The sequence below is a fragment of the Saccoglossus kowalevskii genome, chromosome 17 (genome assembly GCF_978046115.1).
Source record: "Saccoglossus kowalevskii chromosome 17, keSacKowa6.1, whole genome shotgun sequence".
In the NCBI taxonomy this organism is placed as follows: Eukaryota; Metazoa; Hemichordata; class Enteropneusta; family Harrimaniidae; genus Saccoglossus; species Saccoglossus kowalevskii.
The window spans coordinates 32,629,706-32,652,876 of record NC_140657.1 but is presented as its reverse complement, the minus strand read 5'-3'; the positions used below and the strand labels follow the sequence as shown (position 1 = coordinate 32,652,876).

General features: G+C 35.6%; 1 protein-coding gene across 2 annotated transcripts in view; it reads right to left on the bottom strand.

Moving 5' to 3' along the window:
- Positions 1-23,171, bottom strand: part of LOC102801287 (complement receptor type 2-like) — a 91,698-nt gene that overhangs the window by 34,445 nt on the left and 34,082 nt on the right. For both annotated transcript variants that reach the window (XM_085492405.1, XM_085492406.1), the window contains 6 exons: positions 12,970-13,170; positions 12,557-12,742; positions 10,205-10,390; positions 4,058-4,249; positions 3,579-3,758; positions 1,288-1,515 (listed from right to left, as the gene is read on the bottom strand). In XM_085492405.1, the coding sequence (XP_085348531.1) occupies positions 1,288-1,515; positions 3,579-3,758; positions 4,058-4,249; positions 10,205-10,390; positions 12,557-12,742; positions 12,970-13,170 (1,173 nt within the window). The remainder of the gene's footprint in view (positions 1-1,287; positions 1,516-3,578; positions 3,759-4,057; positions 4,250-10,204; positions 10,391-12,556; positions 12,743-12,969; positions 13,171-23,171) is intronic.

Genomic DNA, 23,171 nt, shown 5'->3' with positions numbered 1-23,171 from the left:
CTTGTCTTTGTTGTGGCCATGATGTGACTGTTTTTGGCTTTTGTGTATCCTCCCTTGACGAGAGAATTGTTCTGGTTTTACAAGCATCAATACAATGCCAAGAAAGGATTGCCACGAGTAAGCGAAGTGAAGACAATTGTTCTGGTTTTACAAGCATCAATACAATGCCGAGGAAGGATTGCCATGAGTAAGCGGAGTGATGATCCACTCCCAGTGATCGTCTTGTTGCTAGAATTCCCCCCAGATACATGTATCTTATGGACCAGTAATCCAGTATTTAAACTCGCAGTTCTAATACTGTTTGGTATGGTTTCAGTCATTGTCTCTGCTTGCAGCAGTAAGCAGTGTCCTTTATTTGTCTTAAAGCTGCAAAACCTGTGATTTTTAAAATGTTTTGCTTAAAAATACCCACATAAAGATGATCAAATCTTACCAAAATATTGTTTTAGACATAACTGGATGGGCAAAGTGACCATATACAAGGGTAATACCCTGTACAAGGGTAAAATGTGATGTAAAAACTAAGGGTCATGTAGTCGCCATTTCGTTGAAACCAGTCTGGTAGTGAGAGGCCGTAAAAAATGTTGACAATGCACACTATCATGGAAATGACACATTAAAGATGAGAAGCCATCATAGGTGCTTAGCCTCACATTTACAGTTTTCATCTTGTACCGTAATCCCTGAGGTTCACTTGCTATGCTTCCAGTGTCCACATTTTGACGATTCCATTACTAATTGACACTAATGACACAGAAAATGTTTTATTAAAAATAAATATTGGAGAAACAGTTGAATTGTTACACTCCATCCAGGCAATCTGTTGTTTTACTTGTACTTCGTAAAAAGTAATACCCCTCAATCTGTCACACATTGAACTAAAATTTTCATTTTCACACTTTTTCGAAGGTGGTGCTCTAGTAAGCACCAACCCTATAAAATACATGATTTTTAGAGCTGAGTACCCTGGGCACTAAGTCGGACAACTACAGTATGTCTTGGAGATATAATAGCAGTATATGTATGGCCAAAAAGCAAGATGGCCACCAATCGTCCATCTTTGAGCTGATAGTAAAACAAATTGTCATGGACATGTATTCTGTGCATTATAATGTATGTGCCAAATTTTAATGAAAATGAACATGTCCCAAATACTACAACTACTATTTTTGAAAAAAACAAGATGGCTATGAGTCACCTACCTTTGATTTGATTTCAAAACAAAACTATACATGTAACCATTGAAAATTGAAAAAAATAATTATAATTTTAATGATCAGTAGTTACCTGTATTTGATTGAATACAAGTTGGTCTCTCTGCAGGAATAAAAAGTCCTCCAGATGTGTGTATACTCCAAACACCTTGATAACATTCATGTTCATTGTTATCATCTGATAACCAAAATCCATCATAACAACCATACGTAATACTTGTACCATGCTGAACAATAGACTCAATCGGTGGATTTTCAAGTTTTAAAGGTGGGACAATATCTGTTGGTAGTTCACAACCTTCTGCAAAAAATTTATACTGAATTTTTAACATGTTAATTTATGGAGCTGACCAGTGTGTAAAACAGTAAAGAAAGCCAAAATCAACAACTTGTATGCACATGCTACTTTCTACACTCTTTATTCAGTATACAGTATATGATATCCTTGATTATTATGAATCAATGTCCATTTGTAAGATTTACTATAACAAACCATGCATGGTACATTCCCCGTTAGTTATCAAGTTTAAGATATATATTCTTGTTATATGGTTGGAACATAAACGTGTCAGAAGTATGGATCCAGAAGATGATGTTTGATTATGATGATTTTTTAACATTAAAATGATTAACATCTTGTATCTGATCGTCAAACGAGTACTTGTCCATATTGTGAAATATTGCTCTGGAACAGCATTAATTAAAACAAAATGGCCATCAGTCGGGCATTTTGAATACATATAAGCTGATGTATAACGAATATATAAAAGCAGCCTATCGGCTGAGATAGCTCTGCTGTTAGCAATGCACATTTCAATTAAAGAACTGAAGATATCATTAAAAAATGAACAATATGTATACTATCAAAGCAATCGGACATGCTGTTTTCAACAAGAATTAGAAAATATCACTTTTCACCAAAAATTACAAAAATATTCACTAAAATTAGAGAATTAAAGATATCATCATGAAATGAACAAATCTGAGAGAGGTCCACATGTAGTACTTATATATGTAATAGCAAAGCAATCTGACTTTTGGTTTTCAACAAGAAGACGAAAATATCACTTTTTACCAAAAATGACAAAAATATTCACCAAAATTAGAGAATTAAAAATATCATCACAAAATGAACAAATCTGAGAGAGGTCCACATGTAGTACCTATATATGTAATAGCAAAGCAATTGGACTTGCAGTTTTCAACAAGTCGTCGAAAATATCACTTTTTACCAAAAATTACAAAAATATTCATCAAAATTAGAGAATTGAAGATATCATCATGAAATGAACAAATCATACTGTGTATGATCATATACCAATATCAATATATCTTTACATTATTTACATTGTGTATTTTGGGGTAAAGAACCCAACCACAAGGTAGGTGACTGTACTTTATTTAGGCCATTGCATTTCTGTATGACGTTTGGCGATTCTACCACACCATAATATTCACCGTATAATTTACATTGTGACACCAACAAAATTAGAGAATTGAAGATATCATCACGAAATGAACAAATCTGAGAAAGGTCCACATGTAATATCAAAGCAATTGAACTTACGGTTTTTAACAAGAAGTCGAAATTATCACTTTTTACCAAAAATGACAAAAATATTCACCAAAAATAGAGAATTTGAGATTTTGACAGGAAATGAACAAATCTGAGAAAGAACCATCCAAGGTACTTGCATATCAAATTTGAAAACATTCTGATTTGTGGTTTCAAAGAAGAAGTTGAAATTGTAAAGTTGACGACGATGGACAAATAGTAATATGAACAGCTCCGCTGTGTCGACATTGTCGACAGCGGAGCTAAAAATTTGAACATAATCAGTCAAAGCATATCAGAGAGATGGTTCTAGAAGCGCATTCATTAAAACAAAATGGCCGCCAGTCAGCGTCATAAAATGACGTGCATCAGGAACCCATAGTCTCTAACGTATGTACCAAGTTTGAACAAAATCCATCCATAAACACCAAGATCCAGTTCTGGAATGACAGAAATGCTTGATTTTTGATGAAGTCTAGCACAAAAATGACTGCCATTTGGCCATTTTGAATCAAATGGTCAAACCAATATATCTAGGTATGTCTGAGCTGCAGGTGACATTCAGACTAACTGATCTGAGGGTGAACCACTTGATGAGTTTAAAACCATGCCACATTTTTCGTGAAACATTTGAAACTAAACTTTGTCAAATTCATAGCCAAATAAAATTTCTAAAAACACCTAAGCTTTGACATTGTGAAGGGACCAGGGCATCTGAACATACAGATGGAGCTTCTAGGCAATGCTTCCATGGTCACTATGAATTTTGAGCCCTAGCATACTCTCCACAGTAATTATATTACATGTACCTTGAACACACTGTGGTATATGTGGCCGCCATTCACCTTTCTGACATCTAACAGTCCCATTTGAAGGAGATTGCTGAAAACCTTGATCACAGGTAAATGTAACATCAATTCCAGGTGCGACCTCCCAACCTCGTATCACGCTATAATCATAAGTCACTCCAATGAGTAGCGTACACTTAGCTGTGAAAAAAATGTTACGCAATTCTGAAAAGAAATCTGATATATACCAAGAAGGCAAACTTGCATAAGTTTATCTACATTCAGGCTGTATTTGTATGCCTCTCAGTCAAAAGATAACAAAATAGTCAAATTACATGTATCAATGAGATACTGAAGATGCATCAAACTGATAGTAAACTGTGAGTATTTAAACACATTTTTTGTCAGATATAATAACCCTAAAACACAGACTACTGTATTTCACATTATAATTGTGAAAGGAATTAAGCTGCATGTACATGCATTAAATACATAATTACCTTCAACGCATACAGGAAGTGTTCTGCTCCATAGGCCATAGTGACATAAAATATTGATAAAATCCTCATTTGCAGAATCCTGTATTTGATATCCCTCTTCACAACCATAATTTATACTGCTGCCATGGGCTATTTCATTAGTATTCACTGTACTATGCGCAGGTAGTTCACTGTCTGCTATCGAACAAGAGGCTGACAAGAAATAAGATGTAACAAAAACAATGAGCATTGGAAGAAGAATTCAACTTGATGTTTGAGATAACTAATCACTAAATTAAGATAATTGTTATAATATAATAACCATACACTATACATGATATCTACATTGTATACATTAGTTATTCTAGGGAATAAATGTATTTATGTACATTCCCTTTATCTTGCTCCACTCACAATGGCTAAACACTTCAGTGGACCTATGGTTCATTGAGCCAAAAACCTGTACATATGTGTTTGAAAATGTTATGAATATGTTCCAACGTTAAGATTTGTTAACAAGACGTGCATTTGTACCAACAATGCAGTCCTACTAATTAACGCGCTGGTATGCATTGGAGTGTCCGGACACGCACAGGGACGACACACGGGTCAGCGACAGAAATTCTCGCACTGTATAATGTTCATACACTACAAGGATTGCTGCTGCTGACCTACGCGTCATATATTTCTGTCATTCATCCTCGCAAATGTCTGGACATACCCATGCACGCTCGCGCATATGCAACAGCGGCCGGGACAGCACCAGTGCAGCGAACGACAATGGTATGTGCAGTAGTTTCAGTGACGTCATCCATGTGATATACCCATGTAATATCCACTTGGCGGGCAAGATACCATGTAATATCCGTTTTTATTCAATGTCATGTGACAGAATCTCAACCAATCACAGCGTGCGTAACAGCAGTGAGATAACAGATAAGTTGGCTTAAAGGGAAACTAAATAGAGCCTAATTTGGTGTTTGTATTTATCAAGTTATGTATATTGATTATAAATTTGAAACAAAAAATTTTAAAAAATGATTATCTTCAGAGTTATGATGATTTAAATATGAGAAACCATAAACCTGCGAAGGACTTCCGATTGCGCCATCTCGCCATAAAAATGCCCTAATGAGGTATAAACAGGAAAGGTAACAAAGAATGATGACGAAATAGTATCTGATTAAATATAAACAACTCAGGGAGCCATTGTTGGCTGGATTGGTGAACTGACTTATAGTCTAGGTTGTTTCGACTTTTACGTTAATATTATTTACAAGTGTATCAACATACAAACATTATGAATGTGCGATTGATCGAGACAGGCATTTTTTTTTTTTTCTAACTGTCCAATAAATGCTCTTTCCAGTACTGCACTGTGCGTGCAAATTATTTCAAAGTCTGGATGCTGGAGTATGCAATCTTGAGTTTGTAGGGTAGTGGTGGAAACATTTTCGTCCATGTATTCACGGGGCTGCACTGGCAAATCATGGGACAATTGTCACAGGAACACCAAGCAGATTGTTCACAGACTTCCGTGTAATTTGAAATAAAAATATCATCCAAACAAGGGGCATCGTCGACGATATACTCTTATCACTCACACTGGACTGATCTGCATCTTCACAGTATACCGTACTTCCCTGATCATAAGCCCGGAGGCATGAACACGTAAGGGAAAAGTAAGGAATGAGCTTATACTCGAGGACCAACTCAGAAAAGATTATTTTGTTTTGGGGTTAAACACTGTAACCATCTTGCCAACAAAGAACATAGTTGAACTCTGGTGACCTTGCCCTTTGTTATATAATATAATTCCCTTTATCATAGTTTGTTTCAATATAAATATGCATTGTCATAATTAATTTTGAATACAAACAAGTTTTGGGGTTGAACCAACAGTGGGGAATCAGTTTACCGAATGTCCTTTAAAGATGTAAATATCTTACAAAAACATTGGTGCCTTATTTGTTTAATTATTTTAAGGGACGTAATTTCCAGCTTTCTTCAAAGTAATTCAGATATTTTAGTATAAAAACAAATGTCTCATTGAAAAAATTTAGATGTGAATAGATTCATAAAACATGCAAGATAACAGAAAATTTTAGCTGGCTTTAGTCCAAGTATTTTGTACAGGTGTCTGTCAAAAATTAATGATTCACTGAGACAAATATGAACTGCCTCATTGTGTGACTACTGTATTATATGAAAAGTAAAAAAAAAACACCCTTTATGAATAGCTATCATGTTGTAAGCTCTGCTTTGTATGCAAATCAACTTAAATAGTTAGTTGGTGTCCAGTGGAGGGAGAAGTCAACAGTACTGTTGCCTCCTGAGAATCTACATCTTCAAACACTGCAATCTTTGAAGTGCGTTTTTAAACTAGTATTATAAAAACTCTTAGACTATCATTCTGTTCTAATAGCTGAAACATATTCCTGTGAGTTTTCATTTGTCAAATGAACTGTCTGTCAAATACAGAATACATATATTTTAGAATAATTTTCTTTTTAAAATGTGGATGAAATGTTTTGCTTTTAATGTATTTTTTATGTATTGTTTTTGATTTGATAACTTTGAACTAAACAGATTTTCTATTAGCTTCAGATCTTGATCAAAGTTAGGCACCCAGTTCATAGGAGTGCTTATATTGATTTTCTGACATCTTGTTTTCTGTAAAGATTTTATTGGTAGGTTTGCAAATGTGTATCAGACTGTGCAATCTCTCCATGAGTTGGTTTTGGAACCCAGTATGGGATTCTGAGATACATTACCAAGGATATTATTACAAGATAAATCATTTGCTTCATTGAACACATACAACAATGCATATTTCCACTGAGATCAGTGACCTTTGATGTGTATCACCAGTGATCAGTCAAGTAGAAACAGTCAAAATATTTTATCAGATTTTCTCAATTTTTGCATGATATTTTCATACAGGACATCTGTTGTTCAAACTCAGGGAAGACTTTATACTGATGAATAAGGTGACCAAGTTTGATAAAGTTTGGAATAGAATTAGTAAAGTTATTATGCACACAATAACAATTATTAACGACGACGACGACGACGGACAAAATTTTTCCCTTAATATACCTTTCCCTTCCATCTTTGATGGTACGGGCAAGGTAAAAAATTATTCAAAACAAATTATTCATTCACCACGCCGGGCTCGGAAAAATAATACTTATTTTTTGAAAAAAAAATGCGTCATTGATTTCCACGACACTTACAATAAAGAAACAAGCATGTTCATAAAAAACACACACATTTTATTACAATACGATTTACATACCATCTGAATTTACGGTGAAATAATGGGTCTGTAGGGAAACAGTCAAAGGCATTTATCATTATCTTTGTTTTGCTATATTTTCTATCGTACGCAAACTTTTGACGCAAAGCAATTTTTCACCATGAGGTTTTTCAGCACAATTTGACCTGAAACAACTTCCTTTGACCTAACAGGTCATGTCTTTCATAAACCAATCAAAATGATGTGACGTAATGATGAAATTTTCCGATTATTGACGATGATTTTTTACCGCAATGTTAAAATGCGATCTGTAGCACTGATTGCAACGATAAAACGATGATTTTTCCCCTAAAAACTGGCGATTCGTAATTTTCGAATTTCCGAAAACGACGGTTAATAGTAACCGTGGGTAAACTGAGTGTGGAGGAAGAATTCAAACACTTTTCATGGTCGCCAACATGTCACATCGTTCAAATCCTAGGCCTTTCATGATGGTCTCAAAGTAAACGGGGGCCGAGTAAACGATCACATTTTTGGATTTTCGAAAGCTACTACTCAAAGAAATATGGATTACTCCGGTATTGCAACATCGTGGTTCATCCTGAGTAAATGACAGAATTGAAAGGATGCGAACCACGTTGTGTACGTTCACCATGCACTCTGAAATTAATGCGAGTTTTACCATAAAAGCACGAACCAAACTACCATGCCAATCACGATTATTATGATATGAAACACATTTTTTACACGCATATTTTAGAATATCGTCGAAGCCCAGTAAAAACACTCTGGGCTTATAATCGTGAATGCCCTCAACTCGATAAATACCTAGTAAAAATAGAGGGATGGGCTTCATACTCGGGAGGGGCTTACGATCAGGGAAGTACGGTACTTGGTAAATGATGGTAAAACAGAGATATTGCTAATCCGTTCAAAATTTGACCTATCTCCAAACCCCTTGCATGGTATCAACATTGGATCAACACTCGTTAAACCGGTTAAAGCAGCTTGCAACATTGGTGTCATCTTCGATGATTCACTTCAGTTCAGTAAACGCATCATCAGTACATGCCAGAGCATATACCGAGGTACATGCATATCAGACGCATAGGACTCATTCGCCAACATCTATCTGAGCATACCTGTCTCAAACTTATTCACTCTCCCTTACCAAAATCAAGTATACTGAAAGTATGCTCTGGTAAGGTACGCTTTGTATGCGTAAGTTAGGTATACCGAATGTGTACCAGAAATGAAACAACTGGTATACCTTAAGTAGTCCAGAATTGGGCACATTGATGGGTATACTTTGGGTATACCTCTTTGGAAGAAGTATACCTTAGGTACACCTATTTATTTCTGGAAAGTATATCCTAGGTACATTTATTTCGAAGAGTATACCTTTGATAAACCTCACAAAACAAACAAACAAAAGAACTCAACAGGTATACTCAAATCGACTGTCCACATGCAAAGTTGGAAATACATGTAGGTACATATATGGTATACCTGAAATATACCAATTTTAAACTTTGCATGATAGCTGTGCTTAAAAATCAATTTGGTATACTTATAGTGTGCCTTTGGTACGCAAAAGGTATACCAGAACAGTTTTTTTATTTAGTAAGGGAGCTATTATAACCGCTAAACTGGATTACAGCAATGCCTTACTCTATGGCTTACCAAAATCATAGATACACCTGCTTCAGAGGGCTCAAAACTGTGCTGCCCGTCTAATTACACGTACCAAAAAATTTGATCATATCAATCCTGTTCTTCGTAAATTACATTGGCTCCCAGTTCACTATAGGATACACTTCAAAATTTTACTACTCATGTACAAGTCACTACATGGATTGACACCATCCTACATATCTGACCTAATTCGCAAAAATCAAAACCAGAGAACCCTTCGCTCAAGTGAGAAACATACACTTGCCATGCTTAGAACTCATCTCAAGAATTATGGTGACCGGCCATTTGCCCATTCCTCGCCATCTTTATGGAATCAATTACCAAATGACATCTGTTCTGCACCAAATGTTAACATCTTCAAAACCAAACTCAAATCTTACCTGTTTCAGAAAGCCTATCTGTGAAACTAAGCGTCATTGAGCATCACTGTGATGGATACTAGGCGCTATATAAACTTGTATTTATTATTATTATTACTTAAACGCAATTGGGCTTCCAATCTCAGAATACTGTGGTTCAAACGCATAATGCTCTAACCCAAGTTCTAAAAAGCACAATGTGCATATATAAGTTGAGTTTATACTAGTAGTACCAGTAATGTACCTCTGGTAGTACATAATGCTTGGCAGCATGAACGGCTATGTACAATGGCGTATACGAATGCGATCGGATACTAAAACGTCATAGCTTTGAAAAGTACCCGGATGTTAAATATGTTCGTTCGTTATTTATTCCCCTCCATGAATGGCCTCCATGGTGTTTAATTACAAGCACTTCAAATGCCTATCCAAGCTACAGTTATAATTAAAACAAAATTAAACCACTGCAATATTATTTTGAATACAGTTTAGAATATACACAACTATAAATTAAGGCCGCATTCAGGTTCGCTCTTTTTAATCCACTTTGGTTATCTGTGGAAACTTTCATCAGGCCATGTATTAACATGAGTTGAATTAAATGAATACTTATAATGTAGACAACTAAGGCTTTAAACATCTCAGATGTTGGTATGTTTGTTCAATGCTGTATTATTTAATTTATGACATGTAAACAAACATATACAAACAAATCAATTTTGGCTATAACATTGGGAGAGTTGGACCCCATGTAATGCATTTTACAGCTTTAATAATGTAAATCTACTGAATACATTTTTTTATTATTAAAACACATTTCACTTGAAGAAAAAACAGGCTATAATTGTTGCTTACCTGCAATACAAGTTGGTTGAGGATATGTCCAGTCCCCAAACAGACACTGTGTTCGCTTTTCACCTTGTACTTCATAACTATCACTAGAACAGCTTAATTCAGCCCATGACTCGTGTGGAAAAGGATCAAACTGCTGGCTATACTCCACTTGGAGATAAGGTGAATAAGGAATTGCGTAACATGGCGCTGAAATACAACAAATACAACATTGAGATTTATTAAACTTCATGGGCATGATTATCATATTGATTGGTCTGAACATGGTCACATGGCGATCATTAAAACTCATTACTGACTCAGTTATAATAATGAAAATCCAATGACCTCAATTTCATTTTGTGCATGCAAAGTTGTGATTACTCCAATGTTCGATTGCTTAAACCTGCTTATTGACCCTCACAATATTAAAACTAAATATTGACTTCTACTTTGGCAACTATTTGTTATCAATAATTAAAATACGTGCACTTTAAGGTCGCAAAAAAAATCAGATCTGTTTCTGTGGAGAGTTTGAAACAAAATCAAAGAAAGCTTAGAGCTGATAAAATTGAAAGTCTGCAAGTCTTTCAAAGGTGGGACGCCTCTAAATCCCCAAACAAATACAAGGGTAGTAATAATTTGCTCATTGCACATAACAGAAAACAATGTTACTTATTTGCTTTCCATGTGGTTATTTGCAATTTTTGCTACTCAAGTGAAATTGAGTCGCATTTGGAAAGAAAACTGTAAATAAATCTAAGCAAAAATTATTCCACTGCAGACGAACCCTGACCTCTGGAAATACCTCATTCATAGAGTGCCTTACTAACATAATGCATGTTGTGACATCACAACTGATGCATGCTGGAGTACAAGAGCGATTCCGATTAAGGTAACATAGATGTTTAAAACCAACATCTTGTTTGCCATTTTGATGATGAATAAATTGTTGTAATTAACAAAACATTCTTAGACTAAATTTGTGTATTTTTACACCAAAAAGACAGATACGGATGATCGCAACAGCAGCAGTGAATACCTGTTCAACGCAATGCTGTCAGCTGACAATTTTTCCCCAACGTCATATGAACTGACAGTGACATGGAAACTAAAACGGACTGTACGTGTTGTACACAAAATAATGATTAACCAGTTTCCTCCATGGATAACAATATATTTACTGACTAATCATAACATATTACAAATTTCCTTTTTTTTTTTTTTGCAGTTGCAAATAAAATTAGACGTACATTGATATGCAAATTATCCATGATGCTTGACATGGAGTCTGAGGAGAACACTATGCATGGTTTTTAACCAAAACTAATCAGATCTGTGCATATCTAAGAGTATTCAGTTCTTGAGATACTGGTGGAATAGACATACAGACAAACATTCCATTCAAATCAAAAGGGGGGGTGCAGTGGTGGCACAATATCTTGCTCACTCATGAACCAATCAAATTTCTTAGATGTTTCATATGAAAAAAAAAAATTACTGTAACATAAACCTATCTTTTTTTTATGGCCTAATAGTCAAATCTGTGTATTCTATTATACTAAACCTACATGCAACGAGTACTGGTATGTTATCCCAATGTCTATAATAGTGAAATGAAAAAATTGCTAAAGCAATATGCATAATTTAAATGTAACAAATAACTGGCATGATTATAAATTGTGAAGGAACAATGTTAAAAGTCTGATGTATCAAGCCAAAAAGTCGCATTATAGGAAGATAATGAAATAAAACTGACATTAATAAATTCTGGAGATTTTGCGCCTACAAATTCTAAATCTACTATAAATACACTTACGTTTAAACAATTGTATTATAACTGACCCTAATAAAATATCAAACATTTTTAACAATTATTTCACGTTTGTTTTAAAGAAATTTATCACTTTGCGGACTGATAACACAAGTGTTGTCTCTGATAAACTTGAAAAGTTTGTTGTAAACAGAAAAAGTCACAAATCAAACATATTTGCCCTATGGTGTTCCTACTAAATTTCCCCATCATTAACCTACATTTTCAATCAATGTATTATTAATAGGCATTTTCCATCACTGTGGAAAGTCATAGTGACCCCTACTCATAAAAAGGATCCAAAAGACAACACCCTATGGTAGACCAATAAGTTTCTGCATTGAAACATAACTGGTAATCACAATCTCAGTTGATCCAATCACATCAAACAAATCGGAAAGAAGGTTATTTATATAAATCATGTTTATAATGCACTGTAAATAATGTATTTAAAACATGTACCAGATTAATAGAATAAACATATTGGAAATGGGATTGAAATATGTTTTCACAGAAAAGCTTTCTAGAGAGCCCCTAGTCAATAAATATGCAAAAGTGTTTACCTGCACTGCACACAGGTATTTCATCCAATTCACCATTTTGGCAGTATACAGTACCACTTCCCTCAAGGTTGTAGTTTTCTGATTCACATGTCAATCTAAAAGAGTGTCCTGACTGAATTTCTTGACCTGCATGTCCCTGTAGATACACTACATGTGCTGGAAGTGACAATGGAAGTGTGCACGAAGCTGAAAATACAAAGACATCACAAACAATTATTACTCTCACAATAACTATGAACAGTCCTCACAGTTGTCGATCTCAATTCAGTTAGATATTTGAAGCAGTTTTATTCAGTTTCAGGGCAGGATCACAGGTCTTCTAGTGCCAGATACATGTATAAGACCTTCATCTAGCCAATCAGATTGCTAGATTATAATAAAGCATACTCAACAATTGTAATTGTATTACTCACCCTCAACACACAAGTCTTCATCTGGGAGCCAAGTTCCAGCAGTACAAGTGAATATTCCCCCATGAAGTAACATTCTATTGTTATCACTACAAGTAACTGTTGCAGTGCTACCATGGCGATAACTCCAACGACTTGTTTCATCAGAATAATCAATATTGTTTCGGTACAGATATTCAAAATTGGGAACCCTACTACATGGATCTAAATAAAAGAACATATTTATTATAAGCTGTTTATGATGTCAAATGTTCATGATCTGCAAAATATGTATGCAGTGTGGTATTGGGACACAGTTATGTCACAGAACATTCTACAATGCACCAGTGTACCATGTATTAATATGGGCTTTGGTGCAAGCTGCTGTGGAACGCTAGTTGAAGAGCCAGTGAAAATGACTAAAGTAGAAAAAAAAGCACAAACTCAACTTTGAGGCAATCCTGAGCAACCAAACGTTGGGGTATTCAGGAAAGACTCAACAACTAACCCAAAGTACAATTTCCTGATAGTTTTGGCTTTTGTTATCACCAGTGATGATGGTTGCCAGGCAGTGAAAATAGACATACGCCCTCAAGAATATGTTGCAAGTAAGAGATATATTGGTTAAATGGCTAAGGAAATACAGTAAAACTTGTATTTAAGCAACCACATTAATATAATGACCACCTGTCCATAGTGACCATATTTGGCAGTCCCCATGCAAGTTACATGTAAAGTGACCTGTGTATAAAGACCTCCTCCCCATAGTGACCATATTTGGCAGTCTTCATGCAAGTTACATGTAAAGTGACCTGTGTATAACGATCTCCTCCCCATAGTGACCATATTTGGCAGTCTTCATGCAAGTTACATGTAAAGTGACCTGTTTATAAAGACCTCCTCCCCATAGTGACCATATTTGGCAGTCTTCATGCAAGTTACATGTAAAGTGACCTGTTTATAAAGACCTCCTCCCCATAGTGACCATATTTGGCAGTCTTCATGCAAGTTACATGTAAAGTGACCTGTTTATAAAGACCTCCTCCCCATAGTGACCATATTTGGCAGTCTTCATGCAAGTTACATGTAAAGTGACCTGTGTATAAAGACCTCCTCCCCATAGTGACCATATTTGGCAGTCTTCATGCAAGTTACATGTAAAGTGACCTGTGTATAAAGACCTCCTCCCCATAGTGACCATATTTGGCAGTCTTCATGCAAGTTACATGTAAAGTGACCTGTGTATAAAGACCTCCTCCCCATAGTGACCATATTTGGCAGTCTTCATGCAAGTTACATGTAAAGTGACCTGTGTATAAAGACCTCCTCCCCATAGTGACCATATTTGGCAGTCTTCATGCAAGTTACATGTAAAGTGACTTGTGTATAAAGACCTCCTCCCCATAGTGACCATATTTGGCAGTCTTCATGCAAGTTACATGTAAAGTGACCTGTGTATAAAGACCTCCTCCCCATAGTGACCATATTTGGCAGTCTTCATGCAAGTTACATGTAAAGTGACCTGTGTATAAAGACCTCCTCCCCATAGTGACCATATTTGGCAGTCTTCATGCAAGTTACATGTAAAGTGACTTGTGTATAAAGACCTCCTCCCCATAGTGACCATATTTGGCAGTCTTCATGCAAGTTACATGTAAAGTGACCTGTGTATAAAGACCTCCCCATAGTGACCATATTTGGCAGTCTTCATGCAAGTTACATGTAAAGTGACCTGTGTATAAAGACCTCCTCCCCATAGTGACCATATTTGGCAGTCTTCATGCAAGTTACATGTAAAGTGACTTGTGTATAAAGACCTCCTCCCCATAGTGACCATATTTGGCAGTCTTCATGCAAGTTAAATGTAAAGTGACTTGTGTATAATACGTGTGATCAATAACCACATTGTTAGCAATGGTTTTATCAAATAAACCTGTAAATAAATGCGAATTGGCTGTTTTAATGTTAGAAATATTACAAATTGTCAATTTAATCAAGACAGACAAAATTATATTTATTTATTTCTACTTTTCAAATATTTGTTGAACATGCAACGAAAATTGTGGAGAGGGTGATAGTGAATAGAATCCGGAAATTAGTGGAAGTGGATGAGATGCAGTTTGGTTTTATGCCAGGGAAAGGAACAATTGATGCAGTGTTTATTCTGAGGAGGATGCAAGAGGAATATCGTGCAAAAGGGAAGAAACTGTATATGTGTTTTGTGGATTTGGAGAAGGCTTTTGATAGAGTCCCGAGGAAGGTGATGGAGTGGGCAATGCGGAAGAGAGGTATACCAGAGGCAATGGTAAGAGCAGTGATGAGTTTGTATGAAGGAGCAAAGACAAGAGTTAGAGTAGGATCGGAGTTGTCAGAGGAGTTTGAGGTGAAGGTGGGTGTGCATCAAGGCTCTGTACTATCACCATTGATATTTGCAGTTGTCATTGATGTAGTTACAGAGAGTGCAAGAGAAGGGTTGATGAGAGAGATGTTGTATGCTGATGACTTGGTCTTGATGGATGACACAATGGAGGGATTGAGGGAGAAGTTTGTAAAATGGAAAAAAGCATTTGAGAGTAAGGGTTTGAAGGTAAATCTGGGAAAGACAAAAGTGATGGTGAGTGGGACGGAGGAGAAAGCTTTGGTGAGTAAGGTTGACCCATGTGGCATGTGTGGAAAGAGGGTAAAGGTAAATTCAGTGCGGTGTGTGAAATGTGGGAAGTGGATACATGGGAGATGTGCAAAGATAAAGAGGGTGACCCAAAGATTGGCAAGGGATTTTGCGTGTGGAAGATGTAAGAATGGAGTTGGAAGGGTGGTGGAACAGGAAGAAAAGTTGTGTGATGAGGTTGAGACAGTGAAGGAGTTTACATACCTGGGGGACAAGGTAAGTGTGGGTGGGGGGTGTGAGGCGGCTGTGACAGCTAGAGCAAGGTTTACTTGGGTGAAGTTTAGGGAATGTGGAGAGCTACTATATGGGAAGAGATTTCCCTTGGAGATGAAAGGAATAGTTTATAAGAGTTGTGTGAGATCAGCATTGCTATATGGGAGCGAGACATGGTGTTTGAGTGAAAATGAGTTGGGTATTTTAAGGAGGACAGAGAGAGCGATGGTGAGAGTGATGTGTGGGGTGAAGTTGATGGACAGAAAGAAAACTAAGGACTTGATGCAGATGTTGGGTTTGAATGAAGCAATAGATCGGTTGGTGAAGGCAAATGGGGTACGTTGGTATGGGCATGTGCTGAGGAGGGAGGATGGGCATGTATTAAGAAGGGCCCTTGATTTAGAGGTGAGCGGTCCAAGGAAAAGGGGAAGGCCAAAGAAGACGTGGAAGATGCAAGTGGAGGAGGAGAGTGGGAATGTTGGGATGAGGATGAGGGATGCTTTAAATCGTGCAAAGTGGAGGGAGGGGGTAAGAGCGATTGCCACTAGTTTAAGGTGAATCCGGCCACCCTCGTCTTCGGGGACCAAACCGGATTTAAAACTCTGGACTACTACTACTACTACTAAGTTATTATTGTCATATTTTTAGTTACAATTGAATTAATCAATCTCCAAATAAAAACCACCTGCCAATAAAAATCAATTTCTTTGAGGAACTTGGATGATCTTGAAACAAAGGTTTGACTGTACCAGTGAATAGAAACAATGATCTACTATGATGAGCATGGTATTTGACAGTCAACCATGAACTACCATGGTCATCCACTAATTCCAATAGTACACAAGACCATAACTGCCTCAGCACAAAGAATGTTGTGTAATGGAAGGGAATTTAAAAGTAAATGTATTGTAGTGTTACCCCTGTGTAATTTACGATATATCTGAATTAACCTTCACTGTGAAGGACAATATAGGAGTTGACTTAAATGGCTGGTAGAAGCAAGGTTGGGCAAATTTTGTGAAATAGTAGTTAGTTAGAATTACCAGACATTCAATTGAGACATTGTGGGATATCGAATTATGGATGATAAACAGCATGGGCGCTACGTCAGACAAGTATGGTATGTATAAATTATACAAGCAATAGAGTAACATCGGTTTGTATTTCAATTTAAAGAAAATGTGGAATGTGGGAGGCCAAAATACAGGACACCAGTCAACAATAACCTATAAAAACACTTTATACTTTGATAACAGTAGAGCTAAAAATGACAAAAATATTGAAAATTGAAAATATTCCATGAAACTAACAAATCTGGATATGTTACCAAAGGAAAACATATACTATCAAACCAATCGGATTAGCCCTTTTTTGATACCCCTCAAATAGCGCCCTCAGTTGCTGGTGGTGTAATTTATTGTTGTCAGCCTTATGGGAGCCTCTGATTCCTCTGTCTTTGTTGTGATTGTGATTGTGATGTGGTGTGACTATGGCAGCCTTTGCTGTTGTATTTAGCACATCCATGTAACTATTATATTGTCTGTCAAGTTATTTTGTGATGTTAGGAGGGCACTGTTTGTGCCACCACTAATTGTGAATTACTAAGCAAAATTGTTTGTGACCTCCTGAACTGGGAGAGAAAGAGAATTCTCTCTCTCACATGTTCTAAATATTATCAACATCAAAACTTTTTCAGTTGCAAAGAAGTTAAAGCGAATTTCAGAACTACCGGTAATATTTTTTTGATATGTTACACTTTCAACATATCAGCTATTGTGGTGTCAACCAGGCTAGGTTGAACACAAGCACCCATGGACCTTATAAACAAAGGTTCCCCAAAAGTTGCATTCAATAGTGAATTGTGGAATTGGCCTTCCCATTGAGTCCATGACACACTCACCCAGGGAAGGAGTCAATGCTTGTTGGTGTTCAGCCTAAGGTAGGATTTGAACTTAGGTCTATCTATTATGGATCTGATGCAACAACCACTATGCTACAACCGACAGTTTTGATATGTTACACATAATTCACTGTGACCTTGACCTTGATCCTATAGTGTGATTGGTTACTAAAATGTGATGTCATACAGTACACTGAAATGTCATAAGAATAGTTGCAATTCAACATGCAACCTTAAAATAACACTTTACACTTTTTATAATTATTATGTGGAAGTGACCAGATGACCATGAACTACTATGGTCTACATCATTGTTAAAAGGCATTATTTACTATGGTGATTAAACATTGTAGTTTGTGCCATTTAACGACCATGGTTGACCAAAGATGAATATATGACCATAAATTGCCATGGTAGTTTTTAGCTAACCATGGTCACTTTTACCTGGGGTAGATATATTGAGTTAGTCATTGTCAAGCCTTCAATAGTTCACATGCCTCAATTTATTCAATATTGTGTAGATTTATATCAGTGTGGGCAGTATTCATTGCTTTGTGCATATAACACTGACACTGTTATAGTGAGAATATTGTTGGGATCTCAATCTGAGTGCAGTAAATGACATAGACCCCTTCAGATTAATTTGGCTTGGCAATCATTAGCGACCTTATTTGATTAACAATTAATGTTTAGTTGTTGCTGGATACTTGCTTACTTTAGGCACGTATCTTGTGTATCGTTTGAGCACTGTTCAAGTTTACCGGTAGTTGTGGAACACTATAGACCCTTCAGAATTAACATAATTAAACATTTTGAGAACATCTTTGGCACTCATGAGACTGAATGCATGGGTTACTGAAGATCTATCTAGTGTGTTTATTCTTGACACATACTGTGGTATTGGCAGAGTTTATTTTAAATTGTAGGACCTGTTTGGTTAATAGTGTACAGAAATTATTGGTAATTGGTAATTATTGGTTTAATTGTATTTTATGACAATACTGTTGTAGTGAATTATTGTGTTTAGTTGGTGTTGTTATTATAATAAATCGACAGCCTGTGTTTTCATGTTTACGACTACTGCTTATGTGTTGTGTTCAATTTCTTGTACCAGTATTAACTAATCCATCCCCTAAATATACCTGCGCCCCACTACTCTGGACCCTAAAGTCTTTAGCTTGTGTATGAGCCAGCCTCCTCTAGTGGTGGAGAAGATAAATACTGGTTGGCTGCTGAGGTTATTCAGACTGGTGGATAGAGAATTATCATTTGCTTGCCAGAGTTTTATAACGACCAGAAGATGAGGTGACAGCTAGCCCCACTTAATGTCGGTGGAGCTAAAAAGCACAATAATGAAATTGGCCCACAGGCAAACATTCAAATGATGCATTATACATTTATATGTAGGTTGTCATAGTAGCATACTTAGTAATATTTGTAAATTTTTAACTTGTTTTTTCCATTTAAAAGACTGAAGTAAGTAGTTACGTTTTTGAAATATCAGTTGTAATTATTTTGATCAATCTTCCATTCAAAAGGGCTGCTTAAAGCTGTTATGCAGAAAACATGGAGTAGTTGTATAAACTTTTCTTCAGCAAAAGAATTTGTACATTTTGCTTTCAACTTTTCAACATATTTACAACATACATGTATGACGTTATGAGTGTGCTTTTCTCTGACCAGTATACGATAAGTTATGTTTCACAAGCACGTGAGTTGAACATACCAGCGAACTGTGCGAACCTGATGTCCTAATACATGTACAAGGAATATTACACTAGAAAATGCTTTCATGACAGTGCCTTGCCTAGAAATATCTATCCAGAAATGGTGGTCATTTAATTGTGTTTTCATTGGTTTCTCAAAAGCTTTTGATCAGGTGAAACATACCCTCTTTCTCATGGTTTGTATGGTTGAGTTTTAAAATACTTGTAACAAAATATAATGAAATTAAATCATGTGTATTATTATACATCTGTCACCGTAACGCTATAAGTTACAGCGTGCCATAATTTTGCAGTATTCTACAGGGTATTTTCATTCTACCATATAAGGAAATACAAATTCCAAATATGGAATGATTACTCATGTAAGCATCCTCTAATAATAAAAACAAACATGGTGAACATCGAGGTTTGACCGTACTCCACACAAAAAAGTTCGCTAATTCTGTTCTAAACTTTTTGGATTTCGGCATTCTTATGATTGTATCCTTGGAAGGAAAAGATGTCTAATAATAAGGTTATTACGAGAATACCTCAAAGTATGCACTCAGACAGTATGCCGCGCATCGACCTTCGCTGCGCGTCGGTTGATACTCCATCTGTACTGTCTTTGTGCATACTTTGAGGTATTCCCGTAATAACCTTATATTACGCAATCTTACAGATTATTTTGAGTGTAAAATAGGTACGAGATAAGGCCCACTTTCATTTACTTCATCAAGTTACAAAGAAAAATGAACCAATTTTTAATATTTTGTGATCATTGGGTCATGTCTGTATATTTAGATAAAGCCAAACCAGTTGACAAACTCAAATATTAGGTATCTTGGCCTAACTGCTGCCATGGTAACACCACTTTTGATTGATTGACCACTTGTCACATCATGTGCATGTTTACAGATACACAAAAAATAATATTGTAAGTATTATTAACATATGGTTAGGGAAATTGATCATGCCTCATCCATTCAAATAAAACATCATCCATTTTAGAAAAATTGCCATGCATGTTTTATAAGTACGAGGATTCAATATATACAATATATAAGTACAATATAGTACATATTTTGAGTAAAAAAAGTGGAAAACATCATATTCCCATAAGATAACTATAAAATGAAAATAAATTATAAAATAGTTTCAAATATCTCACAACATTATCAAGTTACTATATAAATATTATGTAAATACTCATCTTTAAGAACAATCAACTACAATGTAGTAAACTTTCTGTCAAATTATAGAGGTTCAGACTGAATTGAAGATTATATGTCCTTTTTTTTATGCTTTCATTATTATTGCCATTTAAAAATTGAAAAAAATAATTGGGTCATTGAACAATTTTTTAAAGCCCAAGTTTGCATTTAATGGTGAAATTATTTTCTCATATTTATAATTTTGCATGATCTAGATATCATTTTAATATCGTCATAACATTTTTTTTTTAAATGACTTTTAATTTTCAGTGTGATTATTTTCTTCTATTACATGCATTACCATACTATCCCCATAATGCATTGCCACATATGTGCAGTAAAATGCTCAGTAGATGTTCAGTAAATGTTTCTGGTCAATTTAATTCATAAAATCGGCACGCATGGGTGGTTTTTTATTTTTATTCTGAAATTATCATTAAATTGGTGATTTTCCATGCAGTAACCCGAAAAGATAAATATTTGGGAGGACTTGAATGCTTAACCCAACAATTTATTCTAAAATATACATGAATGAATCGCAATAACTGAGGTGATAACAAAAATTAAATATGAGATAGAAAAGTGATGTTCTGTCCCTGAACATAATATTTTAATACATTTTTCACTGTTAACGTCTTCTAAATGTGTTATTTCCTTTTTGTTAATCATGAAACTTGGTTCAACTCTTACACAAAGACTATTAAAATCTTGGCATGAAACATTAGAAAGATCTATTATCATAGGAACATCCACTGTAGTATAGGTTGAATCAATAATTTGAACATTAGCAAAGTCACTAGCAACAGGGAACAAGGTTACTTCACCAACATCTTTACTGATATTACCATGACGATTCAGAATGGAGGTAAATAAGGACCAAGGTTGCAGACTATCAAGTATTGTGTTAAAGGAATCCTTCGTTGATAAAGAAACAAAAACAAGTAGAGAGTGCCCTCCACCAGTGACGAAGATGTTTTCTTGTGGCTCACGGATGAAAACTGACTCAATATTTACTCTGAATTCTTCGGCCGATATAACAGTAGAATTCATCTGTATGCTCTCATTTGCTGCATATCCACAGGTTAACAGATTATGGTGGTACAACAGTAGGAAGGAAAATACACAAAAAAATCTCATCTTCATGTTATAGTATAAATACACAGTACTATTAAAATCCTATTATTAACCATGATATGTAATACAACTGTTTGCATCAAGTAAATACTTGAGTTCAAACTCAAATTTGCATACAAGAAAAATAAAGCCTGAAGAGACAGATTATTCTTTTATGATTACATCTATACATTTAGTTTCAGGAAAAACATTGTCAACTTATTTAGGAATTAGTTTATGGACATTAAGTTTTTATGATTTGTCACATAATCTGTTAGTTGAAACTTCGGTGCAATTAGTAATTAGAATGCAGTTAATAACAGGGTTCTAACAATATGTATTATACATGTAAGTGATAATTGCAATGATGTTTTTAAAAATTGTTTCATTTTTGAAATTAGCAAATTTTTTGCTGCAAAAAGAATGTTGAAAAGTATGAAACAATTAAACAATCATTACAAATTGCTCAAATGTTTCTAAATCAAAGTTTGAGATTCATATGCTGGTTTGGCCATAACATTTTTAATAATACTTAATGACCTTGCTACAACATATTGTTTGATAAATTGTTTAATACCGGATTCTGCAGTAAATTGGCCCATCCAAAAAAATCACTGGGCAATTTCATGACTGGTGGGCCCTTTTTTGGGGATGAAAATTTAAAAAAATGATCACCAAATATTTTTTTGGGGACCTCTATTTTTATACGCGGACTTTCAACGCCGGCAGTTGGACCACCCAAGACGAAAGAAACTATTGCAAAAGCTAATCTGAAATTTTATACATTTTTTTTCTTGCTGAATTAAAAAGTAGACCGTCTAACATTTCATTACAATGTCACACAGTATCATCTTTTTCCAAAAAAATCACATTAACAAACCTGGTACGCTAAGGGAACTGATCATTACCACCAAGCCGGTTTCCTGTGAGTCTCCTGCGGCATGCGTTTCTTTACCGTACCGGCCGCTGCTTTACCGTACCGGCCGCTGCTTTACCGTACCGGCCGCTGCTTTACCGTACCGGTCGGTTCTTTACCGTACCCGAAGGTCATTAGCCGTACCGGCAAGGCCGTTACCGTACTGGCAGGAGGCAATTCACACTTCTGACAAGTTAATTTATGCATTGATTTTCCGGTTTACCGGTAAAATGCCGACCAGTTTAAATTTCAGTTTTATGCACAGGATCGCCAGAGAAAGCAGAACTGTAGAATTAATTTGAGTAGAATTTGTTTAGTTTGTAGTTATAGTCTGTTTATAAATCATTGTGTTCATGTTTGCTATGCGGTAGCTTTCGAGGTCAAATACACCACCAGGGCAATTTGTTGCGTCTTTTTATTTGTCAGAGATTAAACTTTACCATTATTATTGCATAATATTTACATTCAAGTTGCGCGTGATAATGCTACACATGAT